The sequence below is a fragment of the Hyaena hyaena genome, unplaced genomic scaffold (genome assembly GCF_003009895.1).
Source record: "Hyaena hyaena isolate Hyena2069 unplaced genomic scaffold, ASM300989v1 scaffold_67, whole genome shotgun sequence".
Classification (NCBI taxonomy): domain Eukaryota; kingdom Metazoa; phylum Chordata; class Mammalia; order Carnivora; family Hyaenidae; genus Hyaena; species Hyaena hyaena.
The window spans coordinates 2,549,234-2,573,895 of record NW_024080699.1 but is presented as its reverse complement, the minus strand read 5'-3'; the positions used below and the strand labels follow the sequence as shown (position 1 = coordinate 2,573,895).

The following is a 24,662-nucleotide window of genomic DNA, read 5'->3' as shown; positions in this document are numbered from 1 at the left end:
TGACTTTGCATCCTCCTCAGAGGGCAAGGCAGCTGGCATCTGAGCTGGCAGCAGTCCTTACCAGGCCCGGTTCAACTCCACAGACATTTATGGAGCCCCTGGGCAGGTGTCGTGAGGGCCTGAGACGGACGACTCTTCGCCCACCTCGTCTGGCTGGGGGAGAAGGCTGCCAGGGGCAGGGGGGGCCTCCAGAGGGGGACAGGCCAGCCCAGGCCCAGAGGGATCCACCTGAAACCTGAGAAGGCAGGACAAGCTCGGGCAGGCTCCCCCTCACACCCGCCTCACACCAGGCCCGCTAGTCCTGTCTGGCGGGTGACCTTCCTCAGGGTCGATGCCCCTTTTAGGCCCCATTCCCATCCGCCCCTTCGCAGTATCTCCCCTCCCCTCAGATCCCCAGCCACCCCCACCCCGCCACCCCTCACCCTGGCCCTTCCTCACCTGCCCGCACCACCGCCGCTCCCCCCACCGCTTCCACCTCGGGTCTTGACCCCAGCCCCCGGCCCACCCCAGGCCCTCCTCTCCCCACCCCCCCACCCGCCTCCCTCCTCTGCCGGGCCTCCGTCGCACCTTGCCCTCGCTCGGCCTCCAGCCGCCCCAGCCGCGCGCGGCCCCGGCCCCCCGCCCGGCTGCCGCTCCGGCCCTGGCCGGCAGGGGCCGCTCCTCGCGGCGCCCGGGGCCCCCGCCGCCGCCCGCCGCCGCCGCCGCCGCCGCCGCCGCCGCCCGCCTCCCCGCCCCTTCCCCAGCCGGCGCTCCCGTTACGCCGCGGAGCCGGGAGCCGGAGCCCGCGCCCGCGGCGGCAGCGGGAGGCGGCGGCGGGGGCGCCCGGGCGGCGGCGGCGGCGGGGCCTGCGGGGCCTGCGGGGCCTGCGGGCGGGCGGGCCGGGCCCGGCCAGGCCGCGATGGCGACCAGGAAGGCGGGCTCGCGGCTCGAGACGGAGATCGAGCGCTGCCGCTCCGAGTGCCAGTGGGAGCGGATCCCCGAGCTCGTCAAGCAGCTGTCGGCCAAGCTCATCGCCAACGGTAGGCGCCGGGCGCGCCGGCCTGGGCTGCGGGGCGCGCCGCGGTCTCCGCCGGGCCGGGCCGAGCCCCGGAGGCGCGGCGGGGCGCGGGCAGGGGCGCGGCCGGGATCGCGGGCGCCGCGCCGGCGAGGTGCGCGGGGCCGGGGCCTGGGCAGCCCGGGGTCCGGGGCGTCACGCGGTGGGGGCGTCCGGCGGGGGCCGTGCCCCGCGTCCCGGAGTTCCGGCGTGCCGGCGGGCTCCTGTGGGGTCCGCGCGTCGGGGGGGCTCCAGGAGCCGGCTGCGCGACCGGGGTCCCAGGGGCCAGGGCGGCCTTTGGGTCCTAAGAAGTTGGAGGCGATGGGGGAGGGTGCTCCCCCGGGCACGGCCCGTGCAGCGTGCAGGGGATTACAGGGTGTGCGTATGCTGTTCCCAGGGGGGTGTCGAACAGAGACCCCTGGGAAATAGGGTTTGTAAACACATGACGTTCATGGGGCTCCAGGGGGAAGCTCAGACTTGGGGGGTGTGTTAGGGGGAGGTGGTGGAAGGCAGGTGAGATGTGTGTGTCCTGGGGTTCAGAGACTAGATGTCAAAGCTGTGGACCTACGGAGGTCAAGTTTGGGGAAGTAGAGTCAAGAGAGTCAGAGAGAGAGAGTATTGTAGAGAGAGAGGTGGGAATGTTGTCGAAGAATGGGGTTGGATGGGCAAGAGGCTTGGTGCCCGGAGGAAGAACGGGTCTGAGGGAGCCACTGAGTAGAAACCTGGTGTTTGGAGTTAGTCTATGGCCCCGTTGACTGAATTGGTTCTCGTACCCAGTCGAATCAAAATTGCATCCAAAATCCCATTTCAAAGCGCAGCTCCACGTGGCCTTATTTGTTTTGGAAGCAAGTATCGCTAATATTTGCTGGTCTTCTAGTACCCGCCAAAAACCACAGGCACCAGTAGACTGGTAAGAGGGCAGAGGTTTTGTGTTATTTCATCCCTGGCAACCTGAGGCTCTGTGAGCAAATGTTGGCTGAACAAATGAATGAAAGAATGAATGAATGAATGAGTGGCACTGTTCTAAGAAAGGACCTCGCACTATTTTCAACCCTCTAACCTCAAACCACCCAGAAATGGAGAAGGATGTCACGTGTCTTCGTCAAGAATGGTTTATGATTGTGCCTTTTACGGTATTAGTGACTTGAAGTACGAACTTGGATTTTGCACACTCTCAACTGGGGTGCCCTGCTTTGGGCGGATATTTTCTGGGTGGATGCAGGTGCCATGACTGTCCCAGGGGCACGGAGGAAGCCTAGACCTACCTGGGCTCAGCTTGGTGGAAAGTGTTGACTCTTCCCTAAGTCCTCATTTGATAAAAACGGTCTTTGGTCCCATGGGCCCCAATGGCAGCTTGCCCTTGCCCTTCCTGTAAGGTTCACTGGCTTCTCCTGCTTCTCCTCTCCTGACTTGCAGCAAGGTCTCATTTCCTCTTGGAGTTGGACAGCCCTGGGTCTACTTTGTCACTTCCCAGCTGGGTAGGCATACAATCCCTTCAGGGCAGGTTGATGTTAGGGTTAAATGGGTTCATTTGTGAACCCCCCTGGTTCTTTCCTTCAGAACCTACTTGTTTCCTGCTTTGTTTACTCATTCGTTCCGCCAATATTTGCATGTCCGCCTGTGCCAGAAATGGAACAGAAGTGAGCAGCACTGACCAGGCTCCTACCTAAACTCTTCTGAGGAGACGAGATAGCTGGCTATCAATATATCAGTAAACAGGTTAGCTTCAGATAGGGAGAGGTGATTTAAAGAAAAACAGACACGGTAAGGTGATTGAGAGTGATGAGTGGGGGAGGGGCAACTCAAACTATGGTGGCCTCTGGAATTCGAGGGTAGATGGTCTTTTGGTGGTGTGGGCCCATCTTACCTTCCCTGCCCCCCAAGGCTTGGAACTCCCTTCTCAGGGGCTGGTCCCTGGGGCCTGAGCCTCAGTCATTATGGGGCTTTTGGGGGAGGGGCTGTGTGGGGCACTGTGGTCCATGGGTCTGTGTGCATGTTTGGTTTTGGGAAGCTCTTGAGAGGGAGATTCCTGCCCCAGAACCCACATAGTTTGTAAGCAGTCCTTGATGGTAAAAGGTTACCCAGACTTGAAAAGGTCAAAGAGATTGCTCAGGAACATAAACATACACAGCCAAGAAAAAGATGAAACAAAGCCAGAGTTATTGTGGCTCTTCTTTAGGGTTCAGAGAAATGTGGAAGGAGGGTCCTTCCCTTCCTTCAGCTGCTGGGGGCTTCCTTAGGCTGGTGGTGGGACTTCTTTCCGGCTTTGAGGGCACCAGCTCCCCCTAGATCCTTTTGGGTGCACTGGACCTCAGGTTCTGGGCAGATTTGGCAAAATCCTTATGCTAAAGCATTTGCTGCTTGGAATAAGTAAGGCGAGTTAATGTCATGTTTGTCATAGTAAGATGGTTTGAAGGCAGCCACAGGCGGAACAGAACACAGTCTTTGGAACGAAGCAGACCCGTGCCTGAGCCTGACTCTATGTCCGTGGCCAAATCACTTAACCACTCAGAGCCTCAGTCTCCTCACCTTAGAAGGGGAGTAAAACACTGAGTTTGCAGGGGTTGTTACGAGGATCACAGGAACTAATGACTCCCAGGGCTACTCACAGAGTCTGATATCTTAATATGTAGGCCCTTCATTCATTCATTCATTTGTTTGTTCATTCATTCATCTCTTCAGTAAATATCAAGTACTTGCTACATGCTCATCACTGTTTTAGGCACTGGGGGTATACCAGTGAATAAAACAGACAAAAATGACAAATGTCCCTGCCTTTATGAAGTCCACATTCTAGTGGGGAAGGGACAAGGGGATGTAAACAAAAACCAGTAAGTAAAATTTGCAGGTTGCCAGATGGTGGTAAGTGGTGTCAGAGGGGCTCAAGAGGTTAAGAGGGGGCTCAAGAGGGAAGGAGGGGGCTCGAGGGAAGGAGGGGGGGTTCAAGAGGGGAAGAGGCAGCAGTGCTTCTGGAGAGGGGTGGTTGGGGAGCTCAGAGGATACTACTGTGTGGCCAGGGAGGGCCTCAGGGGGAAGGTAGCATTTGAGATCGGATCCGAGGCCGTGGCGAAGCATGTTCTAGGGAGGGGACGTCAAGGGCAGAGACCTAATGAGGGCAGAGGGGTGGCGGGGTCAGGTCACCTGAGGCCTTGGAGGTCATGGTTAAGGCTTTGGCTTCTCTCTGAATGAGGTGGGAGCCAAGGGAGGGTTCCGAGTGGAGGAGTCCTGCCTGCAGAGGACTTCCTATTCAGCGGCTTTCGCTTCTTCTGGGACGGGAGCGCGGCCGCCCCTCCCAGCAAGGGCTTGAAATAGTAGACACTTTCAGAGCACGCTGCTCCAGCCTGACTCCTTTGAGATAAATTGGTTTAGACATTTTGCCAAGAGGTGGATAAGGAAGAAGAGGCCAAATGCCAAGCTGAAAACAGACCCCAGAAATCCATTTTCTGCCTCCCGCCCCACTGTGCGTACCATTGTAATCAGTCCATTTCAAAAACACAAAATGTGCAGCAGTGATAGGCCAGGCCCCTGTGAGTTCCAGCAAGAGAGTGACCACACGAGTTAAGGGGGGGAGGGAGGCGGTGGGGTGAGGTGGGAAAAAATTCGGCTCAAGTCTAGGTTCCAGCTGCCAACTAGCCACTTGGGCATCCTGTGGGAGCGTGCGAGGAATGCAGACTCTCAGGCCCCACCCCAGACCTGCAAGGTCAGAATCTGCATCTTAACAAGGTTTCTGGGGGGATTTGTGGGCACAAATAAATAAATAAAGATGGTGAACAGCACATCAGCTGTCTGCTGCCTCGTAGGTCAGTCCTGGCCCTAGGAGGGCAGTCCCAGCTGCCTTCTCTCTCCAGAATGTCACCCTTTAGCCTCCCCACGGTGAGGTTCGCCACCATGTGACAAAGTGCGGTGGTCTGGCACCTGGGCTTCTGTCCAGACTCTACCTGTTGCTGGCTGGGTGACCCTGGGCCAGTTAGTTAATCCCCCAGAGTGTGTTTCTTCATCAGTGTGACGGGGTTAATAGTCCTACTGCCCTAGGCTGGGAACGAAATGGGGTGAGAAAGGCAAACCTTGCTGCATGCAAAACACCACTGTTTATTCCCTCCACCTGACACGGTATGACCCTGGACAAGGCAGCCCTGTGGTGACCATCACCTGGCTGGGAAGAAGAATGGGAGGCCTAGAAATGACACACCCCAGACTCTTGCATATTTCAATAACTAAAAGAGGCATTTTGGAGCCTGCTGCCAGCCCCAACAGACAGCCACCCCCTCTCTGAGGCTGTGTCTGCTTTTCCTTCCTTTCCCTGGTCTGTTAATCTTCTTAGGTGAGCTCAGTTACTGAGCTTACCTAGAACAAGTAGACTCTAAATGGTGGTTTCTCCTTTAAGGGATCATCACCGTGCTGATTAGGTGTGATTTTGAGACATGTTAATTACCTCTTGGTGCCGGGCAGGTAGGGAAATGGTGCCTGAAACAAAGAATATTTCTGGTGCAGAGTTTGATTCAACATGTATGTAGACCACTGAGTGGGAGGGAAGTTCTTGCATTTGCCAATAGCTGGTATTCCCGATGGCGATGGTGCCGCCAGCGCGGTGGCTTCCCCCTCTGGAGCTGGGCTGAGTTCCTGGACAGCTCCCTGGTCTCAGGCCTTTGGAGCCTTCCCTGCGGGTCCAGGGGCTTCTTTGGAAACAAGGCTAAGGTTTAACTGAGAGTCTGCCGTGGGTGGGAGGGTGACACCTTTGTTTGGAATGGTTTCTTTGGAGGCTCCCAAGATATTGCAGACTCCTGGGAGTTCACACTGTCCCCAGACCGTGGGGAAGGACACGAGTGAGACCTTGATGCCACTCCATCCTGGCCTTCCTAGGGCATCCATCGTGCTTTCACATACTCTGTCCTGATGTCTGTCCTCTGAAGGACACGCCTTTGTGGCAGACCATATGTCCTGATTTTTGGATTCAAAGGTTCACTTATTGACAATAACATATTGAGAGCTCTGAGCTAAGCACTGGAGCTCATGGTCGCTATAGTGGGGGCAGAAGGACCATGACCTTGTGGCTGCATACGGTGGGGCCGGGACTGCTTAGCTTCTCTCTTGGCCTCTGGCTTGGAGGGATTTCAGGCTCTGAGGATTCCTGACCTTGATTTTCTCAGTAAGCCAACCCCCCTGCTCCCCCCATGGCTGGTTTGGCCTCTTGTACCCTCACACTCACTTTGCTCATTGTCTTTCCCCCTGTGCTCATGCTATTGCTCTGAAGTCCTCTCTGCAATCAGAAGCCTACCCGTCTGTCCAGGTCTGGTTCAAGTTCCTCCCAGCTGTCCTCCCTTCACAGAAAAAAAGGATTTGCTTCAGAGAAGACAGCCATACAATGTTAGAACCAGATGGGGCCTGAGAGATTCCTGTATAACGGTTTTCAAACTGTGTGGTTGAGGAACCTCTCTGGGAACATGCTTTAGGGTGTTGGCTGGACCTGGTGGCCAGGTGGGAAGGCCTCACGCACTGGAGCAGCGATACTTTTCTCTAAAGTTTCCTTCGAAGGAAGAGCTAGTATGCTTTTAAAAATATGTTTGAAAGCTACTGATCTAGCCTTCAGTCCCCATTTTACAGATAAGAAAACAGGCTCACAAAGGTGTCTTCTGTAAAGCCACCGGCTGGCGAGCGGCAGAAGAGAGTAGGGTGGGTCGGCGCTCTGGCTTACGGGTTCAGTTGCTTGGTTCAAAGTGAGGTCGTGCTCCTTCTTAAGAGCGTTATTTCCCCTTGTGAAACCCACGTGCGGAGTTTACAGCATCCGTTTTCTGAAACACTTGGTGCCAGATGTGTTTAAGAATCCAGACTTTTCTAGAACATGGTACATACAGACTTTTCTAGAACATGGCCAGTATGTGACACTCTCGGCGGGTCGAGGGGCAGCACTTCATTAAAAAACATGGCACTCTTTCTGTATCACAACACGTGAGCAGTCACTGCAAAGGGGTAAATAGATTATAAATAGCCTCACATTGGTTCAGTTGAGGTCTCGTTGCCCCGTAAGTTAACGACAACAAAGCCAGCTGTTGGTTTTTAGAGAGTTCTAGATTTTAGAAATTACAGGTAGGGGATTACGAACCTGTAATAATAGTGCCAACCTTGTAGGGTAGTTGCAAGGCCCAGACGAAGACACAAAACACAAAAACCTGCACCTGTAAGGACTTAGCAGGGTACCTGTGCCGCGTGGGCCCTCAGCAGGTACCTCTTGCCGCGTGATGGTGGCGGGTTTATCATCTCCCGTCCCTCAGTCCGGAGCTGTCTCTCCTCCCCATGTGGCCTTTCTTGGCACGTGCCTTTTCTCCTCTCCCAGGCGGTCAGCTTCTAGGGGGCAGGGGCTGTGGTTCCACTGGGATGGACTGGCAGCCCATAGCATGTGCCCGGTGTGCTGTGCAGTGAACTGGGCCCAACTTCCGCGAGCGGAGGCCTGAGCGATTGGAACAGGCGGCGGGGGCAGCCCTTCTCTGGACTTGCATGTATGTGGGGTCACAACTGCGTGTTGTTGAGGCCACACTGAGTTGGGTTCGGTCCTTACTTGCTGCCCAAGGCACTCCCGCGGGTATACCTCCTCACTCCCTCGCGGGGCCCCCAGCTGCCCCGCCAGCTTTGCACTGGGCACGCCGTCTGGAACAGTTTCTGCTTCTGATGCACGCTGACCTCACTTGGGTAGATTCCTGCCCCACCGGGTGACCACATGCTTGGCGGGTGGCGGAAGGGTGCAGAGTTTTCTGCGAAAGCCAGGGTTTCCCATCTGAGAAGCCAAGAAAAGGGAAGAGGTTTTCTGAGACCTCTCAAAACTGTCCCTGTCAACTACCAAGACAAGAAGGAGCAAGCGTTCGGCAGATGGGTCAGATGAGCGCCACGTAACACAGAGAGAGCAGCCACAAGCCACAGGAAACCTAACAGCATGTGTGGCTACAGCGCCTGTGTGTCTGCCCCTGACGGTCAAGTGCGGTGGAGGTGGCCGCGCTGGAGCTATGCAGAGCACGTGGCTCGTGGTCCTTTCAGACGCTTGCTGGTCCCGGAGTCAGACTCTCCATGCATTTGCCCTTCAAGTGACCTTGTGCACCTCACTTGATTCTCAGAAACCTTAGTTTTCCTGACCTCCCGGGTGTTAAAACAGTGCTAGTGGGGAATGAACAAGCATTTCTTGAGCTTCTGCTGTGCGCCATGTTCTGGGCATCACAACGACCGCGTGAGGCATGTGGTGTGGGCTCATAGTTCTCATTCGGGGATAAGTAGACTGACGTTTGGAGATGTTCATTGAGCTGGTTTCTAACCACTTCTCCCTCTAGTTCCTTTCTTTATACCAACAAGTTGTTTTCTAAACTCGTTGGATCAAAGAATCACCAGTTGGGCCGCATTCCTAGTGCCCCTGACGGTGAGGTGGGTCTGGGGCAGGGCTCTGGGATGACGCCGGTGCTGCTGGTCCAGGGATCCACTCTGAGTAGCACTGAACTAAGGGAGCCTGGACATCATGGATTCCCAGGCCCCTCTGGTGGGGTGGTGATTTCCCGTGGTCCAAGGTGGGGGCTGGACATCTGCATTTTTTTTTTTTTTTAACGTAGAAAGGTCCAGTGGCAATGACGGTGATAGCAGCGCTGTGCAGGAGGGGTTGGGGTGGGGTCCTGCTGTACTGACGTGTGGCTGAGGCCCAAAGCTAAACGGCAGTCGCTGTTACCTGGGTCCCAAAACCAGTCGGTGCGAACCTAGGGCCTCACCCCAGGTCTGACACACTCCCCAGCCCTCTCTCTTCCTGCAGCCTTTCATTCTGCATTTAAAAAATTTTTTTAAATGTTTTATTTATTTTTGAGAGAGAAGGACAGAGAGACAGAGCACACATCGGGGAGGGGCAGAGAGAGAGGGAGACACAGAATCCGAAGCAGACTCCAGGCTCTGAGCTGTCAGCACAGAGCCCGACGTGGGGTTTCAACTCATGAACTGTGAGATCATGACCTGAGTTGAAGTCAGACGCTTAACCAACTGAGCCACCCAGGCGCCCCTCATTCTGTACTGTAATGAGCCGGGATAGGATGTGGGGGTGCCGTGACTTGTACTGGGGACACATCAATGAGCGTCACCTCTGGGCTGTCGGCCCCACAAGGGCAGGGCTGTTTTGCTCTTTTGTTCTCTGCTCTATCTCCAGCACCAGTGACATGTCTGACACACAGTAGGTACTCTGATGTTCAGTGAGCACCTTGGCCGCTGCCCTTGAGGAGTTAGCTCGGATTCATTTCCTCCTCAAACACCGTACTGGGTGCCAGCCGCCGCCGAGGGCCTGGGCTGCAGCGATCATTAGGGCCACCCTGTGCTCTAGTCTAGCCCACGCCACCCGCTGCATGTGCTCCGTGCTGGGAGCAGGAGAGGATGCGGGCTGAGGAGGTCCTGGGGAGGGAGTGTCCACCCGAGGCGCTACGACCCTCGGTGTCGTCCCTCAGGTGACTGGATGGCCCTGCCCGCCTGGAGCCCTGGCTGAGTTCTGGCTGATGGACTGCTGTTCAGGCTGACTGAATGCCCGTGGCCGTCTCTTCCTGTGTCTCCCATGAAACTGTAGGGTTGACGCTTGCTGAGCGGCCCTTCCCAGGGAGGGGTTCTGGGTCTCTCTCCCGCCTCTCCTTGTTCTCCAGTCTCCTCACCTATGGTTTGGCTCAGCCCCTTTGCTGTAAGGCCTGTCTCCCCTGAGTAACTGCCTTGGGCCCTTGGGCCCTCGCAGGTTCTAAGTCTAAAAGGAAGCAGTGTTTTTGTCTCAAGGAAGGGGTATGAGTCGGTGAGGTGAGGTTGCTGGGATGCCAAGCACGGGGACCAGCAGTAAATGCCTTTCCTCACTCTGGCCCGCCGGGCCAAGGGAGGGCGCTCTCTGCTGAGCCTTGGGTCTGGAGGCCCGGGAAAGGGGGTCCCTCAGGCCCCCTGCAGCTGCCCTGTGGCCCGGGGTAGCCTCCCCCCTACCTCTGCCCCACCGCACACACCAGGTTTGGCATCTCCTTCTGCCTGGACTCTCACTTGGAGAAACCCTACCTCACTTGGAAAATTCCCGAAACCCCAGCTCAGATCTCACTGACTTCTGACAAGTCTTCCGAGTGTCCCAGGTGGTCTTTCCACCCCACCGTGCCGGGACCTGATGGTCCCAGACTGTACTCTTTGAGGGCAGGGACAGGATTAGGGCTTCGAATCTTCAAGAGATGCTTGCTGGCTCTGTGGGGGTATGCATTTAACTTGTCCGTGTAGAGCCGGCTTCCTGAGAGAGCCATTTCCAAGCCTTCTGGGCTGGCCTGATAACATCCCCCTGCCCTGTGAGAGTCATTTCCTGCCCTGCTGAGCCCTGGGGACAGGCCAAACCAACTCCAAGATCATGACTTTCAAGTTACCTTCTCTCTTCTTAGACTAGGCTTTTCTAGGGGAAGTGTGTGTGTGCGCGTGTGTGTGCGTGCGTGTGTGTGTGTGTGTGTGCGTGTGTGTGAGAAACCAGTATACTTATCTATTCTGCCAGCCCAGCGGAAGTATTGTCTTCTGTTCCCACATTTTACTCTCTCATCCTGCCCTTCCAGCTTCTGCATTGTGCATGAACATGGGGAGAAGGCTTTGGCGTGAAGCCTGGACTCCCAGCCACCAAGATTTTCCCAGAATATCACTTTCTGCCAAGTTCTTGGAGCTCCTTAATCTTTGACTTATGGCCTCTTTGCCTTTCAGTCAAGATCCAAATGGCCACGTCCTCTGAACCGGGTCATAATTTGAGCAAAGGTGGTGGAGGGGGAAGAACGGCACCCCTGAGGTAGACATGGGAAGGCCTGGGTCTTGGCCAGCAGTCGTACCCCCGCTGCGTGCCAGGCACACCTGCGGGGAGCTGAGGTACTTGATTAGGTCCTGTCCCTGAAGGGGAGACCTAGAGATCGACTCTTTCCTTTCAGAAATATTTACAGAACACCTGCCGTGTGCCGGGTCTTGGAGACAGACAGGGCGTGAAGGGGAGAGTGAGAGGGCAGAGGGCAGAGCAAAGTGGTAAGGTACAAGGATTTTGGCTTTCACTTTGGGTGAAAGGGGAGCCCCTGGAGGATTTGGAGGGGCCAGGTGGCATGACCCTCTCTTCTCTGCCCCGCTGCTTGGCTCTACCCTGCTTGGGCCCAGCTCCCTGGCTGCCCCTGGACGCTGCATTTTGCAGGGGGAACCTTGCTGGTCATTGTGCTTGATGAGCAGTGACCTCAGAGGCACTGCCACGCTTCTGGCACGTTTGTATCCCTGCCTTCACACACTCTTTCCCCTTTTCAGGCCTTTTATCTGGATGCCATCCTCTCCTACCTTGTGACCTTGCCTCGTACTTTATTGAGGAAGTAGAGGCAGTTAGGAAACTCCCTTGCGTCCCACCATCGAGTCAGCCCGCTCTCCCTCCTGTCACTGTGTGGAGGCTCCGGCTCCTTTCAAGGCCTGCGCCCCCTTCACGTCTGCTCAGAGTCCCTCTCAGAGCCTCCTCAGGACTTCGAGGCGGCTGGCACTTCTCTCCTCTGGATCAGTCCTGTCTCTGTGTGTTTCCTGGAGCATTCCCTTGAGGATTCACTGACGCCTGAGACTCCGGTAAAAACCTTCCTTAGCCCCACATCTCTGTCTACTCACTGCCCACCTCTCTGCTCTGTTTCAGCAAAGCCTCTTCGAGAAACCTGTCTCCTCAGTCGGCCCCATGGAGCTTGAACTACCCCCCCCCCAACACCCCGAGACTCCTCATGTCAAGGTCACCCTCTCATGTTACTTCCCTGTGGCCAAATCCAGTGGTCATGTTTGTGTTCTTCTTCCATATTGCAGCTACCTTTAATCCGCTTGACCACTCCCTTCTTCCGGAAACTTCTCATCTCTGTTTCTGTAACAGACAGTCCTGGTTTCTTTTTCTTTTTCTTTCTTTCTTTTTTTTTTTTTTTTTATATATTTTTATTTATTTCTAGGAGAGAGAGAGAGAGAGACAGCGTGAGCAGGGGAGGGTCAGAGAGAGAGGGAGATACAGACTCTGAAATCGGCTCCAGGCTCTGAGCTGGCAGTCAGCACAGAGCCCGACGCGGGGCTCGAACCCACGAACTGTGAGATCGTGACCTAAGCGAAAGTCAGACGCTCAACCGACTAAGCCACCCAGGCGCCCCCAGACAGTCCTGGTTTCTTTAACTTGGTTCTTCTACTCACTCTCCTCCAGATTTGACACCGACCTCCATCCACCGATCTGATTTCTCTACTTGGATATCAAATGTTATTTAAGTTCGTCGAAACAGAACTCTTGTTTTTATTCCTCCTCATCTCAGTAAATGGCAAGGTGGTACCACTGTCCACTCCACTGTGCAGTCTCAAATCTGAGATGAAAGAATTTATCTTTAATCCCTGTCTATTCCTCATCCCTCACACATTGGTTTCCTATTGCTGCCGTAAGTAATTATTCCACATTTACTGGCTGGAAACAATGCAGTTGTGTTATCTGACAGTTCTGGAGGTCACAGGTTGGAAATGGGTCTCATTTAGGCTAAAGGCTCTAGGGAGGAACCCATGCCCTTTCTTCCTGGCCTCCGCGACTGACCACATTCCACGGCTCGTGGCCCCTCCTCCATCTTTAGAGCCAGCAGTTAGCTTCCTCTGTGACTATACCTGCTTTTACCACCATCCCCTCCTCTGACCCGCCTACTTCCTTCTTCCAAGGACTCTGTGGTGCCCACCCAGGTAATCCAGAATAATCCCAACTCAATATCATTAACTTAATTACATCTGCAGAATCCCTTTTGCCATGTAAGGTGACGTAGGCACAGGTCCCAGCAGTTAGGACAGTCATCTCTGGGGGTCGGGATGGGGGGATAAGGGGGTATTATTCTGTGTGTCACACCTCCAGTCTAACCCATTAGTAAATCTCGTATATTTTACCTCCAAATCATGTCTTCCCTCTGCCTGTCTCTCTCTGTCTGCACTATTTCTCACCTCTGTCCCCTCGTCCTGGCATCCGTCACCCCTCACCAGGCTCCAGCAGTGACCTTCTGACCACCCCTGCCGTTGCCTCGCCCTCTCCAGCCCCAAGTTCATTCTCTACATGGCGGATGGAGGGGTCTTCGCAAAACCTAAACCAGACCCCTCCACCCCCTGCTTGCACACTCCCCGCCCCCTCCAGAGGCTTCCAGGAGCTCTGAGGAGGAAAGCCGCCCTCCTGAGCACGGTCTGCCATCGTGTGTCCACAGCTGCTCTTACCTGCCTCTCTGACTACCGTGCTCTGATCTGTCCCCGCCGCTCCAGCCACACGGCCTTCCTGCTGTTCTTCAGCCTTGCCAGCTGTGTTCCTGCCCCAGGGCCCTTCCGTGGGCTGTGCCAGGACTCTTCCCTCAGATCTTTGCGGGGCTCGCCCAGTCTCAGGTAGCCCCCCAGTCACGCGCTGGCATGCCACCCTGTTTTAGCTCTCTGCACATCTCTTACCGCTACCTGGCCTTCTCCTGCTTTGTCTCCCCTTTTGGGAGGTGCGCACCCCGAGAGCACCTCCCCCACTGCTGTGCGTGCCAGGTGCTGGCTGGTGGGTAACGTGTGCTGCTCCGAGGAGGTCAGGCCTGGGGAGCAGGAAAGCTTCTCCAAGGTGACCCTGAACTGCAGCTCACGCGCCGCCTGGGCTTTGGCAGAAGAAGGGAGGGAGGTTCAGGCTGTCCAGGCACCCTCAGGTGAGACAGATTGCCACAGCCTCGGAAGGACGCGGGGACCTGGAGATGTGCATGTGGGAGGCTGGTGGCCCAGGGAGAGCGGGTGATGAGCTCCACGTATCATCTGCCGACTCAGGCCTCCCTCGCCTGGTTCTAAGGTGATGGGCCAGGTCCCGCGAACCCCCTGTGGGTGACCAGGTTGTGCACTCCAGAGTCAGAGCACACTGCGACACGGGCCAGCTTCTTTTCTTGCTTACTAGTATTATTTTATTGGTCTCAAGAGAATTTAGCGATTCATCACTTACACGTAACACCCAGGGCTCCTCCCAACAAGTGCCCTCCTTAATGCCCATCACCCATGTAGTCCCCCCATCCCGGCCTACCTCCCGTCTTCTCATTTTTGTTAAAAAGATTTTTTAAAACACTTATTAAAAAGAGAGACAGAGGGGCGCCTGGGTGGCTTAGTCGGTTAAGCGTCCGACTTTCGCTTAGGTCATGATCTCGCGGTTTGTGGGTTCGAGCCCTGCGTCGGGCTCTGTGCTGACTGCCAGCTCAGAGCCTGGAGCCTGTTTCAGTCTGTGACTCCCTCTCTCTCTGACCCTCCCCTGCTCATGCTGTCTCTCTCTTTCTCCTAGAAAAAAAAAAAAAAAACATTAAAAAAAAAAAAAGAGAGACAGAGAGTGAGTGGGGGAGGGGCAGAGGAAGAGGGAAACACAGACTCCAAAGCAGGTTCCGGGCTCCGAGCTGTCAGCATGGGGGGCTCGGACCCATGAACCGTGAGATCATGACCTGAGATGAAGTTGGATGCTTAACCCACTGAGCCACCCAGGTGCCCCTCCCCTCTTTTCTTGTGAAATTAACTAGTTAATGTTTTGTGCAGGCAATGAATGTACATGGTAATAAAAATCAAATAATACGAGAGAGAAAAGTAACTCCTTCCCTCCATCATCTCTGTGTCTTCTTGCTCCTGTCCACGGACGGAGCCCCTCCCGGGACTTTCCTGGGGGTCCTTTCAGAAATAGTCAGCATCTCTGTGTGTTTATAAGAAAGCGTGTTATTGGTTTTGGCTTTTACACACAGTAGTAACACACTGCACAGCCTGTTTTGTGTCTTTCTCTGCCAGCGTTCCCTATTGCCGTGGAACAAATCAGCCCCAAACTTGGTGCCTTACAACAGCCACCTTTTATTATGTGTCACCATTCTGGGCCTGCCAGAGTAGCCAGCAGTGGGTCCGCTCCGTGATGCAGCCACCCCTGTCTGGGCCCTGTCACGTGGCTGGGCCTGGCTGAGACGACACAGCAGTGTTCCCTGTGGCCTTTCTTAGGTCCCGTCCAGCCCGGCTGCGTCCTCAAGGGGGCCACAGAGAAGCAAGAGGAAAGCAGACACAAGTAACCCCTTTGCCAGGCCTTTGTGTGTCGCATGTGACTGTCCTGTCAGTCAGAGCAAGTCACGTGGCTGAGCCCGCGGTCAGTGTGAGCGGCCAGAAAGCACACAGGTTCAGGGACGGATGAAGACCTGGGGCAGTTTGTGCCATGAGGGACCGCTGGTCTGTGTGTAGGCCTATCGCCTTTGTGTAAGGGACACATGTCCCGTCACATGGGGTCCACTGCAGTGAGGACTGCACAGGTTGTTTTCTGTCCTGTGCTGTTCCCAGCAGGGCTGCACGTGTAGAAACATCCCCATTTGTACCCCGAGGTGCTCGAGAGTGCACGTATGTAAGGGCTAAGCTACTAAACCTGGAATTTCTGGCTCAGGTGGTGTAGGGACATAGATCGTTTTATAGATGTTGTTAATTGCCCTCTGTAGGCACTTTATGCTCCTGCCAACACTATCCCACAGGGTCTGTCTTTCTGTTGCTTCGTGGTGGGGCGGGGATGACAAGTACTGTAGGTGCTGAGTTACCTGTGACTTACAAGAAGCCAAGGAAATGAGGAGACGAAATTCACTGAAGTCATCCTGAGACGGAGAAATGGAGAAACAGGCAGTCTTCTTAGGGTCACAAAGGAGATGCTGGTAACCTGCTTGTGCTTGAATAGGGTTTGTTTTTCCTCTTGGAACAGAGCCACGGCAGGGATGGTTTGAATAGACCCAAATGCTTCTCTATTGACAAATCTGAGTTGTTGAGATTTTTTTTTTTTTTTTTGTATTGATATCAAGTACTCCCTGGAATAGAGTAGAAACCTTAAGCTTGTTTTTCCCCATCTGATCAAATCTCTGGGTGTCAGCTGTTTATCCCGTAAGGGAGAAGGTGGGGAGGAAAGGGCAGTCACCTTAAGTGGCAAAGGCCACACAGCGCCTCCCTCCTTGGAAGGATCAGGGAGGCCGAGGCGGCCTGGGCATTGAGCGGGGCCAGCCCCAAGGCGCAGGGGGTTGTGTGTTTGGAGAGGAAGCTTGGTGCTAGAGCGCCCTGCCCGGGGCTGATGGCCCCTGTGCTTCTCCGTGAGGGTCCCCAGGAGTGGTCTCCATTCAGCTTCAGGCTTTATCGCTGTGTAAGTCCCTGGGAAGCTGGTTTCTGCAGACTCACTTAAATCCTGAAAAATACCCGTGGGAAAGGTGGAAACCAGCCCTGGGCGTCCCCGAGTCCCTGCACACTCTGGTCACCTGACGGTCCTGGCAGGTGGAGCAGGAAAGGGACTTAGGAAGGGCCTGCTCAGCCCTGCAGCAGAAGGGTGGGGGACTCGGCCAGGGTCATGCGGCTGGTTGGGAGGGAAGCTGGGCCCGTTCTCGGGATGCTGATGGCCACACGGTTTGTGCCTGACACGCCGGGGTGATGGTGCAGGTAGACGGCCTCAGTTCAGAACTCCAGCTCCAGGATTGACTGGCCCTGGGACCTTGAGCACGTTGCTTCACCTCTTGTGCCTCGTTGCCCGTCCGTGAGCTGGAGGTGACGGCAGGTTCTGGCGAGGCTTGCCGGACTAACAGGGTGATGTCATGTCTTCATGCGGCAAGGCGTTTAGTAAGAGCCCAGCATGGCTTGCCTTGTTAATAAACGTCACACAACATTCCTATCTCCCTACTAGATTGCAGGCCTCTTGAGCACAAGCATTGTGTCTCCTGGTGCTTTCTGACCTCCTATGTCCAACATAACTATTCTGGGAAATAACAAGTCCAAAGCGAATGGCAGTAACAGTAATAGTAACTCACACCTGTTCAGTACCTGCTCTGTACTCTGTGCATTACATGTCTAATCCTCGCGGTCTCCAGGTGGGGAAACTAAGGCTCAGAGAGGTTAAGTAAGTTGTCCAGTGCCACACAGCTAAGTAAGCAATGAAACCGGTATTGAGCCTGGGGCTGCCCGAGGCCGGAGCTCTGTCCTCCACGTTAAACTCCTGGGCTTTTCCATTCTGGAAACTGCACACCTGGCCCCACTGTGCAGTCCTGCGTTGCTTGCAGGGTGGGATGGCCGGCTGTGCCCTACCTACCCTGTGCCTGGTGAGCGTGAGTAGGCAAGTGAGTGAGGAGAGACCCGATTTAAGTCTTTCACGAGGCAGATTCCTGATGGAAGGGGTCTCTGTTCCAGTGGTGCTGCCGGAAACTCTCAAGGCAATTATGGAGCTCGCCTTGTCTGCTGCCCACTTCTCAGGGGTCACTTTTCTCATTGTCCCATGTCCAATGTTGTGAAAATTGTTTTTTCACCTATTTTGTCCTGCATTTATGGTTATTTGTTTTTTCATTTGAGAGTGCATATGCCCACGCAGGGGAGGGGCGGAGGGAGAGAGAGAGAATCTTAAGCAGGCTCCATATTCAAAGCAGAGCCCGACACGGGGGTCGATTCCGCAACCCTGGGATCATGACATGAGAAGAAATCAAGAGTCGGACACTCAACTGACCGAGCCACCCAGGTGCCCTGTGTTTGCGGTTATTTTATACAGGAGGGTAATTTGTTCCATCTTGGCTGGAAGTGAAAGTCTGTTTTTAACTTTTTATTCTCCTTTATTTCATCTTAATTCTTTAATCCAGCTGGAATTAATTTTGTCGCATGCCCTGAGGTGCCGTTTTTCCCCGTTGTGCCTCACTATCCTAGCATGTAGCTGGGCACGCTATGGGCAGTAACAGCTCGCTAGGTGACATCTGTGTCCTTTGTCACTCATGGACTCTGAACTGGGGACCCGGAGGTCTTTGACAAGAGCAGGAGGTGCTGTGGAGTGTTGGTCAGGGCGCTGAGGATGGAGCCTTTGCAGCCCCTGTAGAATTCCTCCAGTGAGTTCATGGCATGTTTTTCAGATCTTTCCCCCCATGCTTGGGAGAGTGAGTAGTAGAGAAGTCCCCTTTTTTGAAGGAGAGAAAAGAAAACATAATTGGCCTGGGAGACTCACTGGAGCCTGAACAATTTTAAAGTTTCACAAATTATATTGTAGCCAGTGTTCATTTCAGATGTAAGCTCTCTGCTCAGAGGGCGTGGCTCCTTCCGGAACCGAGGAGCTAATCCTTGTCGACCTGGCAGGAAACCCCAACTCTTCCCCTCTTCCCCTCTCCGCCCATCACGGTTCAGCTCTAACAAACTACTTGGAGTTCACCAAACAACGAGGCTGTGTCCTGCCTTTGCACATTCTGTTCCTTCTGCTTGTAAACCCGTACCTGTTACACTGTTGGTGAGGGCTTTGTCCCCTCCTCTTACGCCGGGCCAGGCCAGGACTGTGTGGGGCTTCCGTGAGGGAAGGGACCGTGTCTCCTCGTTCTGAGCAAAGCCTCTTCCTCTCAACTGGACCTTTCCCAGGGCCCGTCCAGGTTTTCTAATAGATCTGATTTCCCTCCACAGCTTGGCAGCAAGACTCTGGTGTGTTCCTCCATTATCAGGAGATCGATACACTAAAAGTCTGTAAATCCTACAGAGCTCTAGGGTGGTAGTTTTAGACTTCTCTTTATGCAGTCCTTTTAAAAAATATTTTTGCAAGCCTAGGATGTACAGCCAGTGACATGGGAGAGGTGACGTCGGGGCATTCTACCAAAGCCCTCAGTTGGGTTCTGTGGCATTCCTTTTAGAGATGAGTGACCCTGGGAATGACCATTGATTGGTGAGGTGTTCTCAGATAGCGGCTCTCAAGCGAAAGCCTGTTTGGTGGTTGGGAGATCTAGTCAGGATAGTAGTTTGGCCACTGTAACTAAGGTCAAAGTGACTAAACAAGAACCAAGTAGAAGTTAACGTTTCTCTCTCATGCAGTAATTGATCATAAGTGGTCTGGGTCTTGGTGGCAGTTCCTGAGTGTTGGAGGCTGAGGTTCCTAATGCTCTGCTGCTCTGTGGTCTCAGTAGATGGCTTCCGCCTGGAGGGTTAGAATGGCCGTGCCATTTTCCATCCGCGCGGACCCACTCCAGCTGATGGGTTAGGGTGAAGGGGACCTGGAGCATGAGCTCACTTCCTGCGGGGCCAGCAGAGAAGCTGCATAATGACACTCTGCTCACAACCCCCCGACCACAGCTTAGCATCTAGCTCCCAGGGAGCGGGGGAAGTAGTCTTTCCTTGACAGCTCTGTGCAGGGGTAAGACTCAGGGACTCTAATACTGAAGGAAACAGGGGAGAATGAATCCTGGGGACAGTTGGCAGATTCTGCCACAGGCTGGACCAGACCTGGCCTTGGAGGGTGCAGTCCAAGTGCCTTGGCCCATCATTGAATTACTGCACCATTTATTGAACACCGACTCTGTGCCAGACATTGTGCTTGGTTAGCCCTGAGACTAAGAAACAAGTAACATGCGGATTCTTCCTTCAGGCCTCTCATTACAGTGCAGAAGGGGCAGACAGATAGGTAAACCCCTAGGCTGGAGGTGCTTGAGGTTCCCGGGGGCTGTTGGGGGTGCCTTGGGATAGGGCACGTGCGGGGAGAGATGGGCAGTGCTTGAAAGATGAGTTGCTGTTTATCAAGGAACGGTGGATGGTGTTCTCCACATTCCGAGTCATCGCAAAGGCATGGAGGAGGTTCACTGGGCCTGCATGTGGAGAACGGGGCCGGGACCTGTTTTCCACGGGGCCGGGGCTCAGTGCGGGAGAGGGAAACCGTTAGTCTCATGTTTTGCCCCCCGCTCGAGGCTCCATTCTTGCCTTCCCGCTCACCCACATCCTCTTCTCCGGCCACTGGGTCCAGTGTACTTTCCTTGCCTTTGCACCTTCCTTATGCTCTGCTGTTCCCTCAGCCTGGTCTGCCCTTCCCTGTGCTATTGGCCAGTCCACATCCTACTCATCCTGTAAGGTCTAGTTGAGAGGCGTGGCAGCCAGGCCACTGCATGTCCCTCCCTGAGAACGGAGTCTTGTTGTGGTCACGGTGTCCTTCGCGTTTTATACACGGAGGCCGGTGCTTCAAGAGGGCGAGCAGCGTGCCCTGGTCCCTCAGAGAGAGGTGGCGGGCAGCAGAGGGCCCAATCTGCTGTCCTTCCTGCTTGCCGGCCAGGGGGTTCCGCTGCGGACGGCCATTTTGGTGGCAGGGAGGTAACCGGGTGGGGGGCATAGTGGGGAATAATGTGGAGAGAGGAATCCTCAGTTCAGATGTACAGTGGGGCTTTCTTAAAATTGCCCCCCTTCCCTCCTGAACACTGAGGTTAAATCCTCGGACCACAGTCACAGCGCGACAAACCGGGGTTTACATCTGTAACTCTGAACCTCACATTATTTTAGCTTTTGAAAATTTAAAATATACAGAAAAGAAAGTCAGTGTATATGAATAGTCTCACCCCTCAGAAATAACCACTGTTAATGTCCCAACATTTATACTTCCAGTTTTAAAGAAGACTCACAGTTTTTCCTAATATAAAGATAAAATGATTCTGCTCAGGAGCTACACAGAGTTAAAAAATTATCCCAAATCCTGTCCCTCAGAAATGTTTATTACCTATTCTTAAGAAATACTCATTCTAGACATGTTTTTAGGAAAACAGAATAAAGATAAGTAGGCCAACTTTTACAAACAGTTATCACACACTCCTTCCTGTCCAGTGTCACAGCCGTTAGCCACGGGCAGCTGCTGACCACTTGAAAGGTGGCTGATTTCGAATTGAGATGTGTCACATGTGCAAAGTACACATGAGATTTGGAAAGCTTTTAAAAAATTTTTCATTCATTCATTCATTCATTCATTCAAGTAAGCTCTGTGCCCAGTGTGGGGCTTGAACTCACACCACAGAAATCAAGATTTGCACTCTCCATCACCTGAGCCAGCCAGGCACCCCTCGATTTGGAAAACTTAATGCACAAAAACAATGTAAAGTATGCCTGTAGTTAAAAAATATAGGTCGCTTGTTAAACTGATAATATTTTGCAGATATTGAGTTAAATAAAAGATAATATCGAAATTAATTCCACCTGCTTCTTTTCCCTTTTTTACTATAGCAACTGCAACTCTTAGAATAACGTGTGGTTTGTACACAGATCTCTGGGGCAGCCGTTCTCGATTTGAAAAATAAAGTATTATGGGAACGAACTTGACTATAAACTGTATTTTAAAAAAAAGAAAAATCAAGTATTAATAAGTACTAATGGGAAGAAAGAAACGAAAGTGAATCTCAGGGAATTGTTGAGCTCCAGATAAATGTTTCAGCGCCTGGCATCGCTTCCTAAAAGAGTTCAATCAACTTTTCAAAAGACTAGAGTCTTTTTTTTTTTTTTTTCTTGAAGCCTATAGTACCGTGATTTGAAAGATGGTGCTCTGAAGCACCTCCCAATTTTGATATGCTGTCGTTTTTGCACTGTGATGGCTTAAAGCAGTCACGGTCTGTTCTGTAACTGTCATTCTTATAGGCACCTGGTGTCCTGTATGTAAATGCGCAGACCCTCACTGTCAGACCTTTGCCCACACATCCTTCATCCCTGAGTCCTGAGTTTCCTTATTAGTCAGATTTCATTCTCAAGAGCTTCTCCTTGGGCTACGCTTGTGTCCCTATGCCCTTGCTTCGCTGTCTTCGGTTCAGGACATGACTGTGGGTCTTGCCTGCTTCTCCCCCTCATCTTGTAGGTGATTTTCCTTTTCTTCTTGGATGGCTAAGGAATTCTTATGTTCAGTCACTTGACTCAGCCCCCATTTGGTGTTGCTCGGCTCATCCCAGGACCCTCAGTCTCCTCGCTAAGAGACTATTTTAGGCTTCCTGGTACACAGGCAGAGGTGCTGCTGAGAACTTTAGATTTGGCAGATCTGGGTCACTGACCAGACGACTTTGGAAGGCTCTCGTACCAGCTCGCAGCCTTCAGTGGACCTACTGCTCAGAATCTCAGTGGGTCGGTCCTCTGTTGTTTTTTTTTTTTTCTTTTGAGTTAATTTTAGATTACCTAAATAATAGGCAAATCTGTTCTCATTTCTGGGACCGGAATGTTAAGGATAAAACTAAAGTCCACTTTGGCCCTTAGCTCCGGTTGAGGTCCTTGCTGCTCTGCACCCCGGTGGTAACCACAGTCACGGATTTGGGACATGTCCCTCCAGACCTGTTACGTCGCTCTTATGTCTTGAAAGAATCATGTCCTGTCCCGTGACAGCAGGAATACGTCCTGCTCAGGCTGGTGTGTGATTGTTCTGGGTTTGTTCAGAACATCTAGATGTGTGGATCCCAAAGCTGCTTCTGGAGCGAGCTCTTCATTCGAATTAACAAGCGGGCACAGATGTTAACAAAATAACAGCCATAAGTAGTGGACTCTTAGGGGTAAAACCTGCGGCTACACATTCCCAGCTGACAGTGTCTGTGTAGGTTCAACTTTCAGGCAGAAATAGACAGACTGCATGCACTCAGGTCATTTTGACACAAACTCATTTTAAGAATCTGACTGTACAAGGGGCGCCTGGGTGGCTTAGTCGGTTAAGCGTCCGACTTTTGCTTAGGTCATGATCTCGCGGTTTGTGGGTTCGAGCCCCGCGTTGGGCTCTGTGCTGACTGCTAGCTCAGAGCCTGGAGCCTTTTTCAGTTTTTGTTTCTTTCTCTCTCTGACCCTTCCCTGCTCACGCTGTCTCTCTCTCTCTCTCTCTCTCCTAGAAATAAATAAAAATATTAAAAAAAAAAAAGAATCTGACTGTACAAGACATTCTGATAAGGCCATAGAACACAAAAGAGCTCGGAGACTTCACCGCGTTGCTCTTAGAAAATACTTGGTATTGTTTTATAAAGACCATGCTGAAAAATATTGTAAGACAACTTTGTGTTTTCCTACTGAACTTGAGCTCTCTCTGTTAACATATACCAAGTCTTTCTAGATTCAATCAATGTGTGACAAAGGAATGAGCTACCACCTGTCTGAGTACAAACCCTAGAACATTCTTTTTTTTAATGTTTGTTTGTTTTTGAGAGAGAGAGCATGAATCGAAGAGGGGCAAGGAGGGGGGCGAACACAGGATCTGAAGCAGCCTCTGCAATGATAGCAGTGAGCCTGACGCGGGGCTCAAGCCCATGAACCATGAGATCATGACCTGAGCCGAAGTCGGACGCTCAGCTGACTGAGCCATGCAGGTGTCCCTGGAACATTCTTATTAAATGAACAGAATTCACTGTACGATTGGACTCCATCTAAGGTTATGAGGTTCCAGAAGGGCCTTGCTGGGGGCACGGTGCAAGGGTGTGGTGGTCCTGAAGTCCTTGGGCGGGCTTCCCACTTAGCTTCTCGCTTTGTTCCCTGTAGATGACATGGCTGAACTCCTCCTCGGGGAGTCGAAGCTGGAGCAGTACCTGAAGGAACACCCCCTGCGGCAGGGGGCCAGCCCCCGAGGCCCCAGGCCCCAGCTGACCGAGGTCCGCAAGCATCTGACCGCCGCTCTGGACCGGGGAAACCTGAAGGTATTGTGGGTCTCTGAGAGGCGGGGGGTCGAGGGGTGACGCTTGGCCCGCCCCACTCTGGGCAGCGAGCAGTTACGAGGAGCGGGGCAGGTGGGGCACACTGCCAAGACTCCTGTGCGATGGCTGTGCCCGCCCCACCGTGCGGGGGCTTGCGGCTCCATAGGGCCTCTCTGGTGAGTCTTCGACGACACATAGCCTGAAGCATCTTCCCCAGGTGCTTGGAATAAAGCTGCCATGTTGGCCCAGAGCTCCACCTGGCACCTTGGCCCCGGTAGGGAAGAGAGAGGTTAATCAGGAGTGCCGTTTACCGCACGGTTCCTGCCTGAGATCCGCGTGTCCCCGGCCGCTGTGGCCCAGAACTGTGTGGGACCCCTACTGGTGACCGCAGGCCTGGGACCTTGGTGTGGGAGGGAGCCAGGACGGGAACTGCCCTCTGCCTGAGCAACGGCCTGCTCCTCAAGGCACATGAAACCTTAAGTGCTACCCTTCTTATCCACCCACCCTGCCTTCTGGCCTCTGCACCCAGCTTGCCCTCTCCCTCTCGCCACAGTCCTTTCTCGCTTCCTCTGAATCTCCTTTCATCTGGATTTCGCTCCCCCTTCACCCTCCCCACCTGTTAGCTCACTTTCGGGGCTCAGCGTTCTCCCCAACCCCGAAGCCTGGCTCTTACTGCTTCTGCAGGCTGCTCGCTGCCTGCACCCAGCCCGTTCCCATCAGCGTCTCTAGCTGCCCTGTGCTATTGTGCCGCCCTCGCCATATCACAGCTCCAGAACTCTTTCATCTTCCCGGTGAAGCTCTACCCCTTACCCTCCAGCTCTCCGTTCCCCCCTCTCCCCTGGCAACCCCCATTCTGCTTTCTGTCTCTATGATTTCCACTGCTCCAGGGCCCTCATAGAAGCGGGATCGTATAGTCTTTGTTTTTTATGACTTGCTTATTTTATTAATATGATGTCCTCAAGGTTCATCCGTATCGTAGCATGCAGCAGAATTTCCTTCCCTTTTAAGGCTGAATAATACTCCGCTGGACGTCTGTGCTGCCTTGTGTTTATCCGTCCGTCCGTCCGTCTGTCCGTCCGTCCATGGGCACTGAGGTTGCTTCTAACTTTCAGTAGTTTGAAGAACGCTACTCTGAACGTGGGTTTGCAAATATCTCTTCAAGATCTTGTTTTCAATTCTTTTGGGCATCTGCCCAGAAGTGGGATTGGTGAATCATATGCTAATTCTATGTT

The 24,662-nt window shown here is 53.5% G+C and overlaps 1 protein-coding gene across 4 annotated transcripts in view; it reads left to right on the top strand.

The window, feature by feature from the left end:
• Window positions 1–830: 830 nt before the first annotated feature.
• The window catches only part of TTC7B (tetratricopeptide repeat domain 7B), a 257,345-nt gene continuing 233,513 nt past the window's right edge, over window positions 831–24,662 (top strand). For 3 of the 4 annotated variants that reach the window (XM_039232491.1, XM_039232489.1, XM_039232492.1), the window contains exons 1-2: window positions 831–1,019; window positions 23,279–23,433. In XM_039232491.1, coding sequence (XP_039088422.1) covers window positions 899–1,019; window positions 23,279–23,433 — 276 coding nt within the window. In that variant the 5' untranslated portion in view covers window positions 831–898. Of the gene's footprint in view, window positions 1,020–23,278; window positions 23,434–24,662 lie in introns of those variants that run through there. The other variant, XM_039232493.1, reaches the window with a different exon arrangement.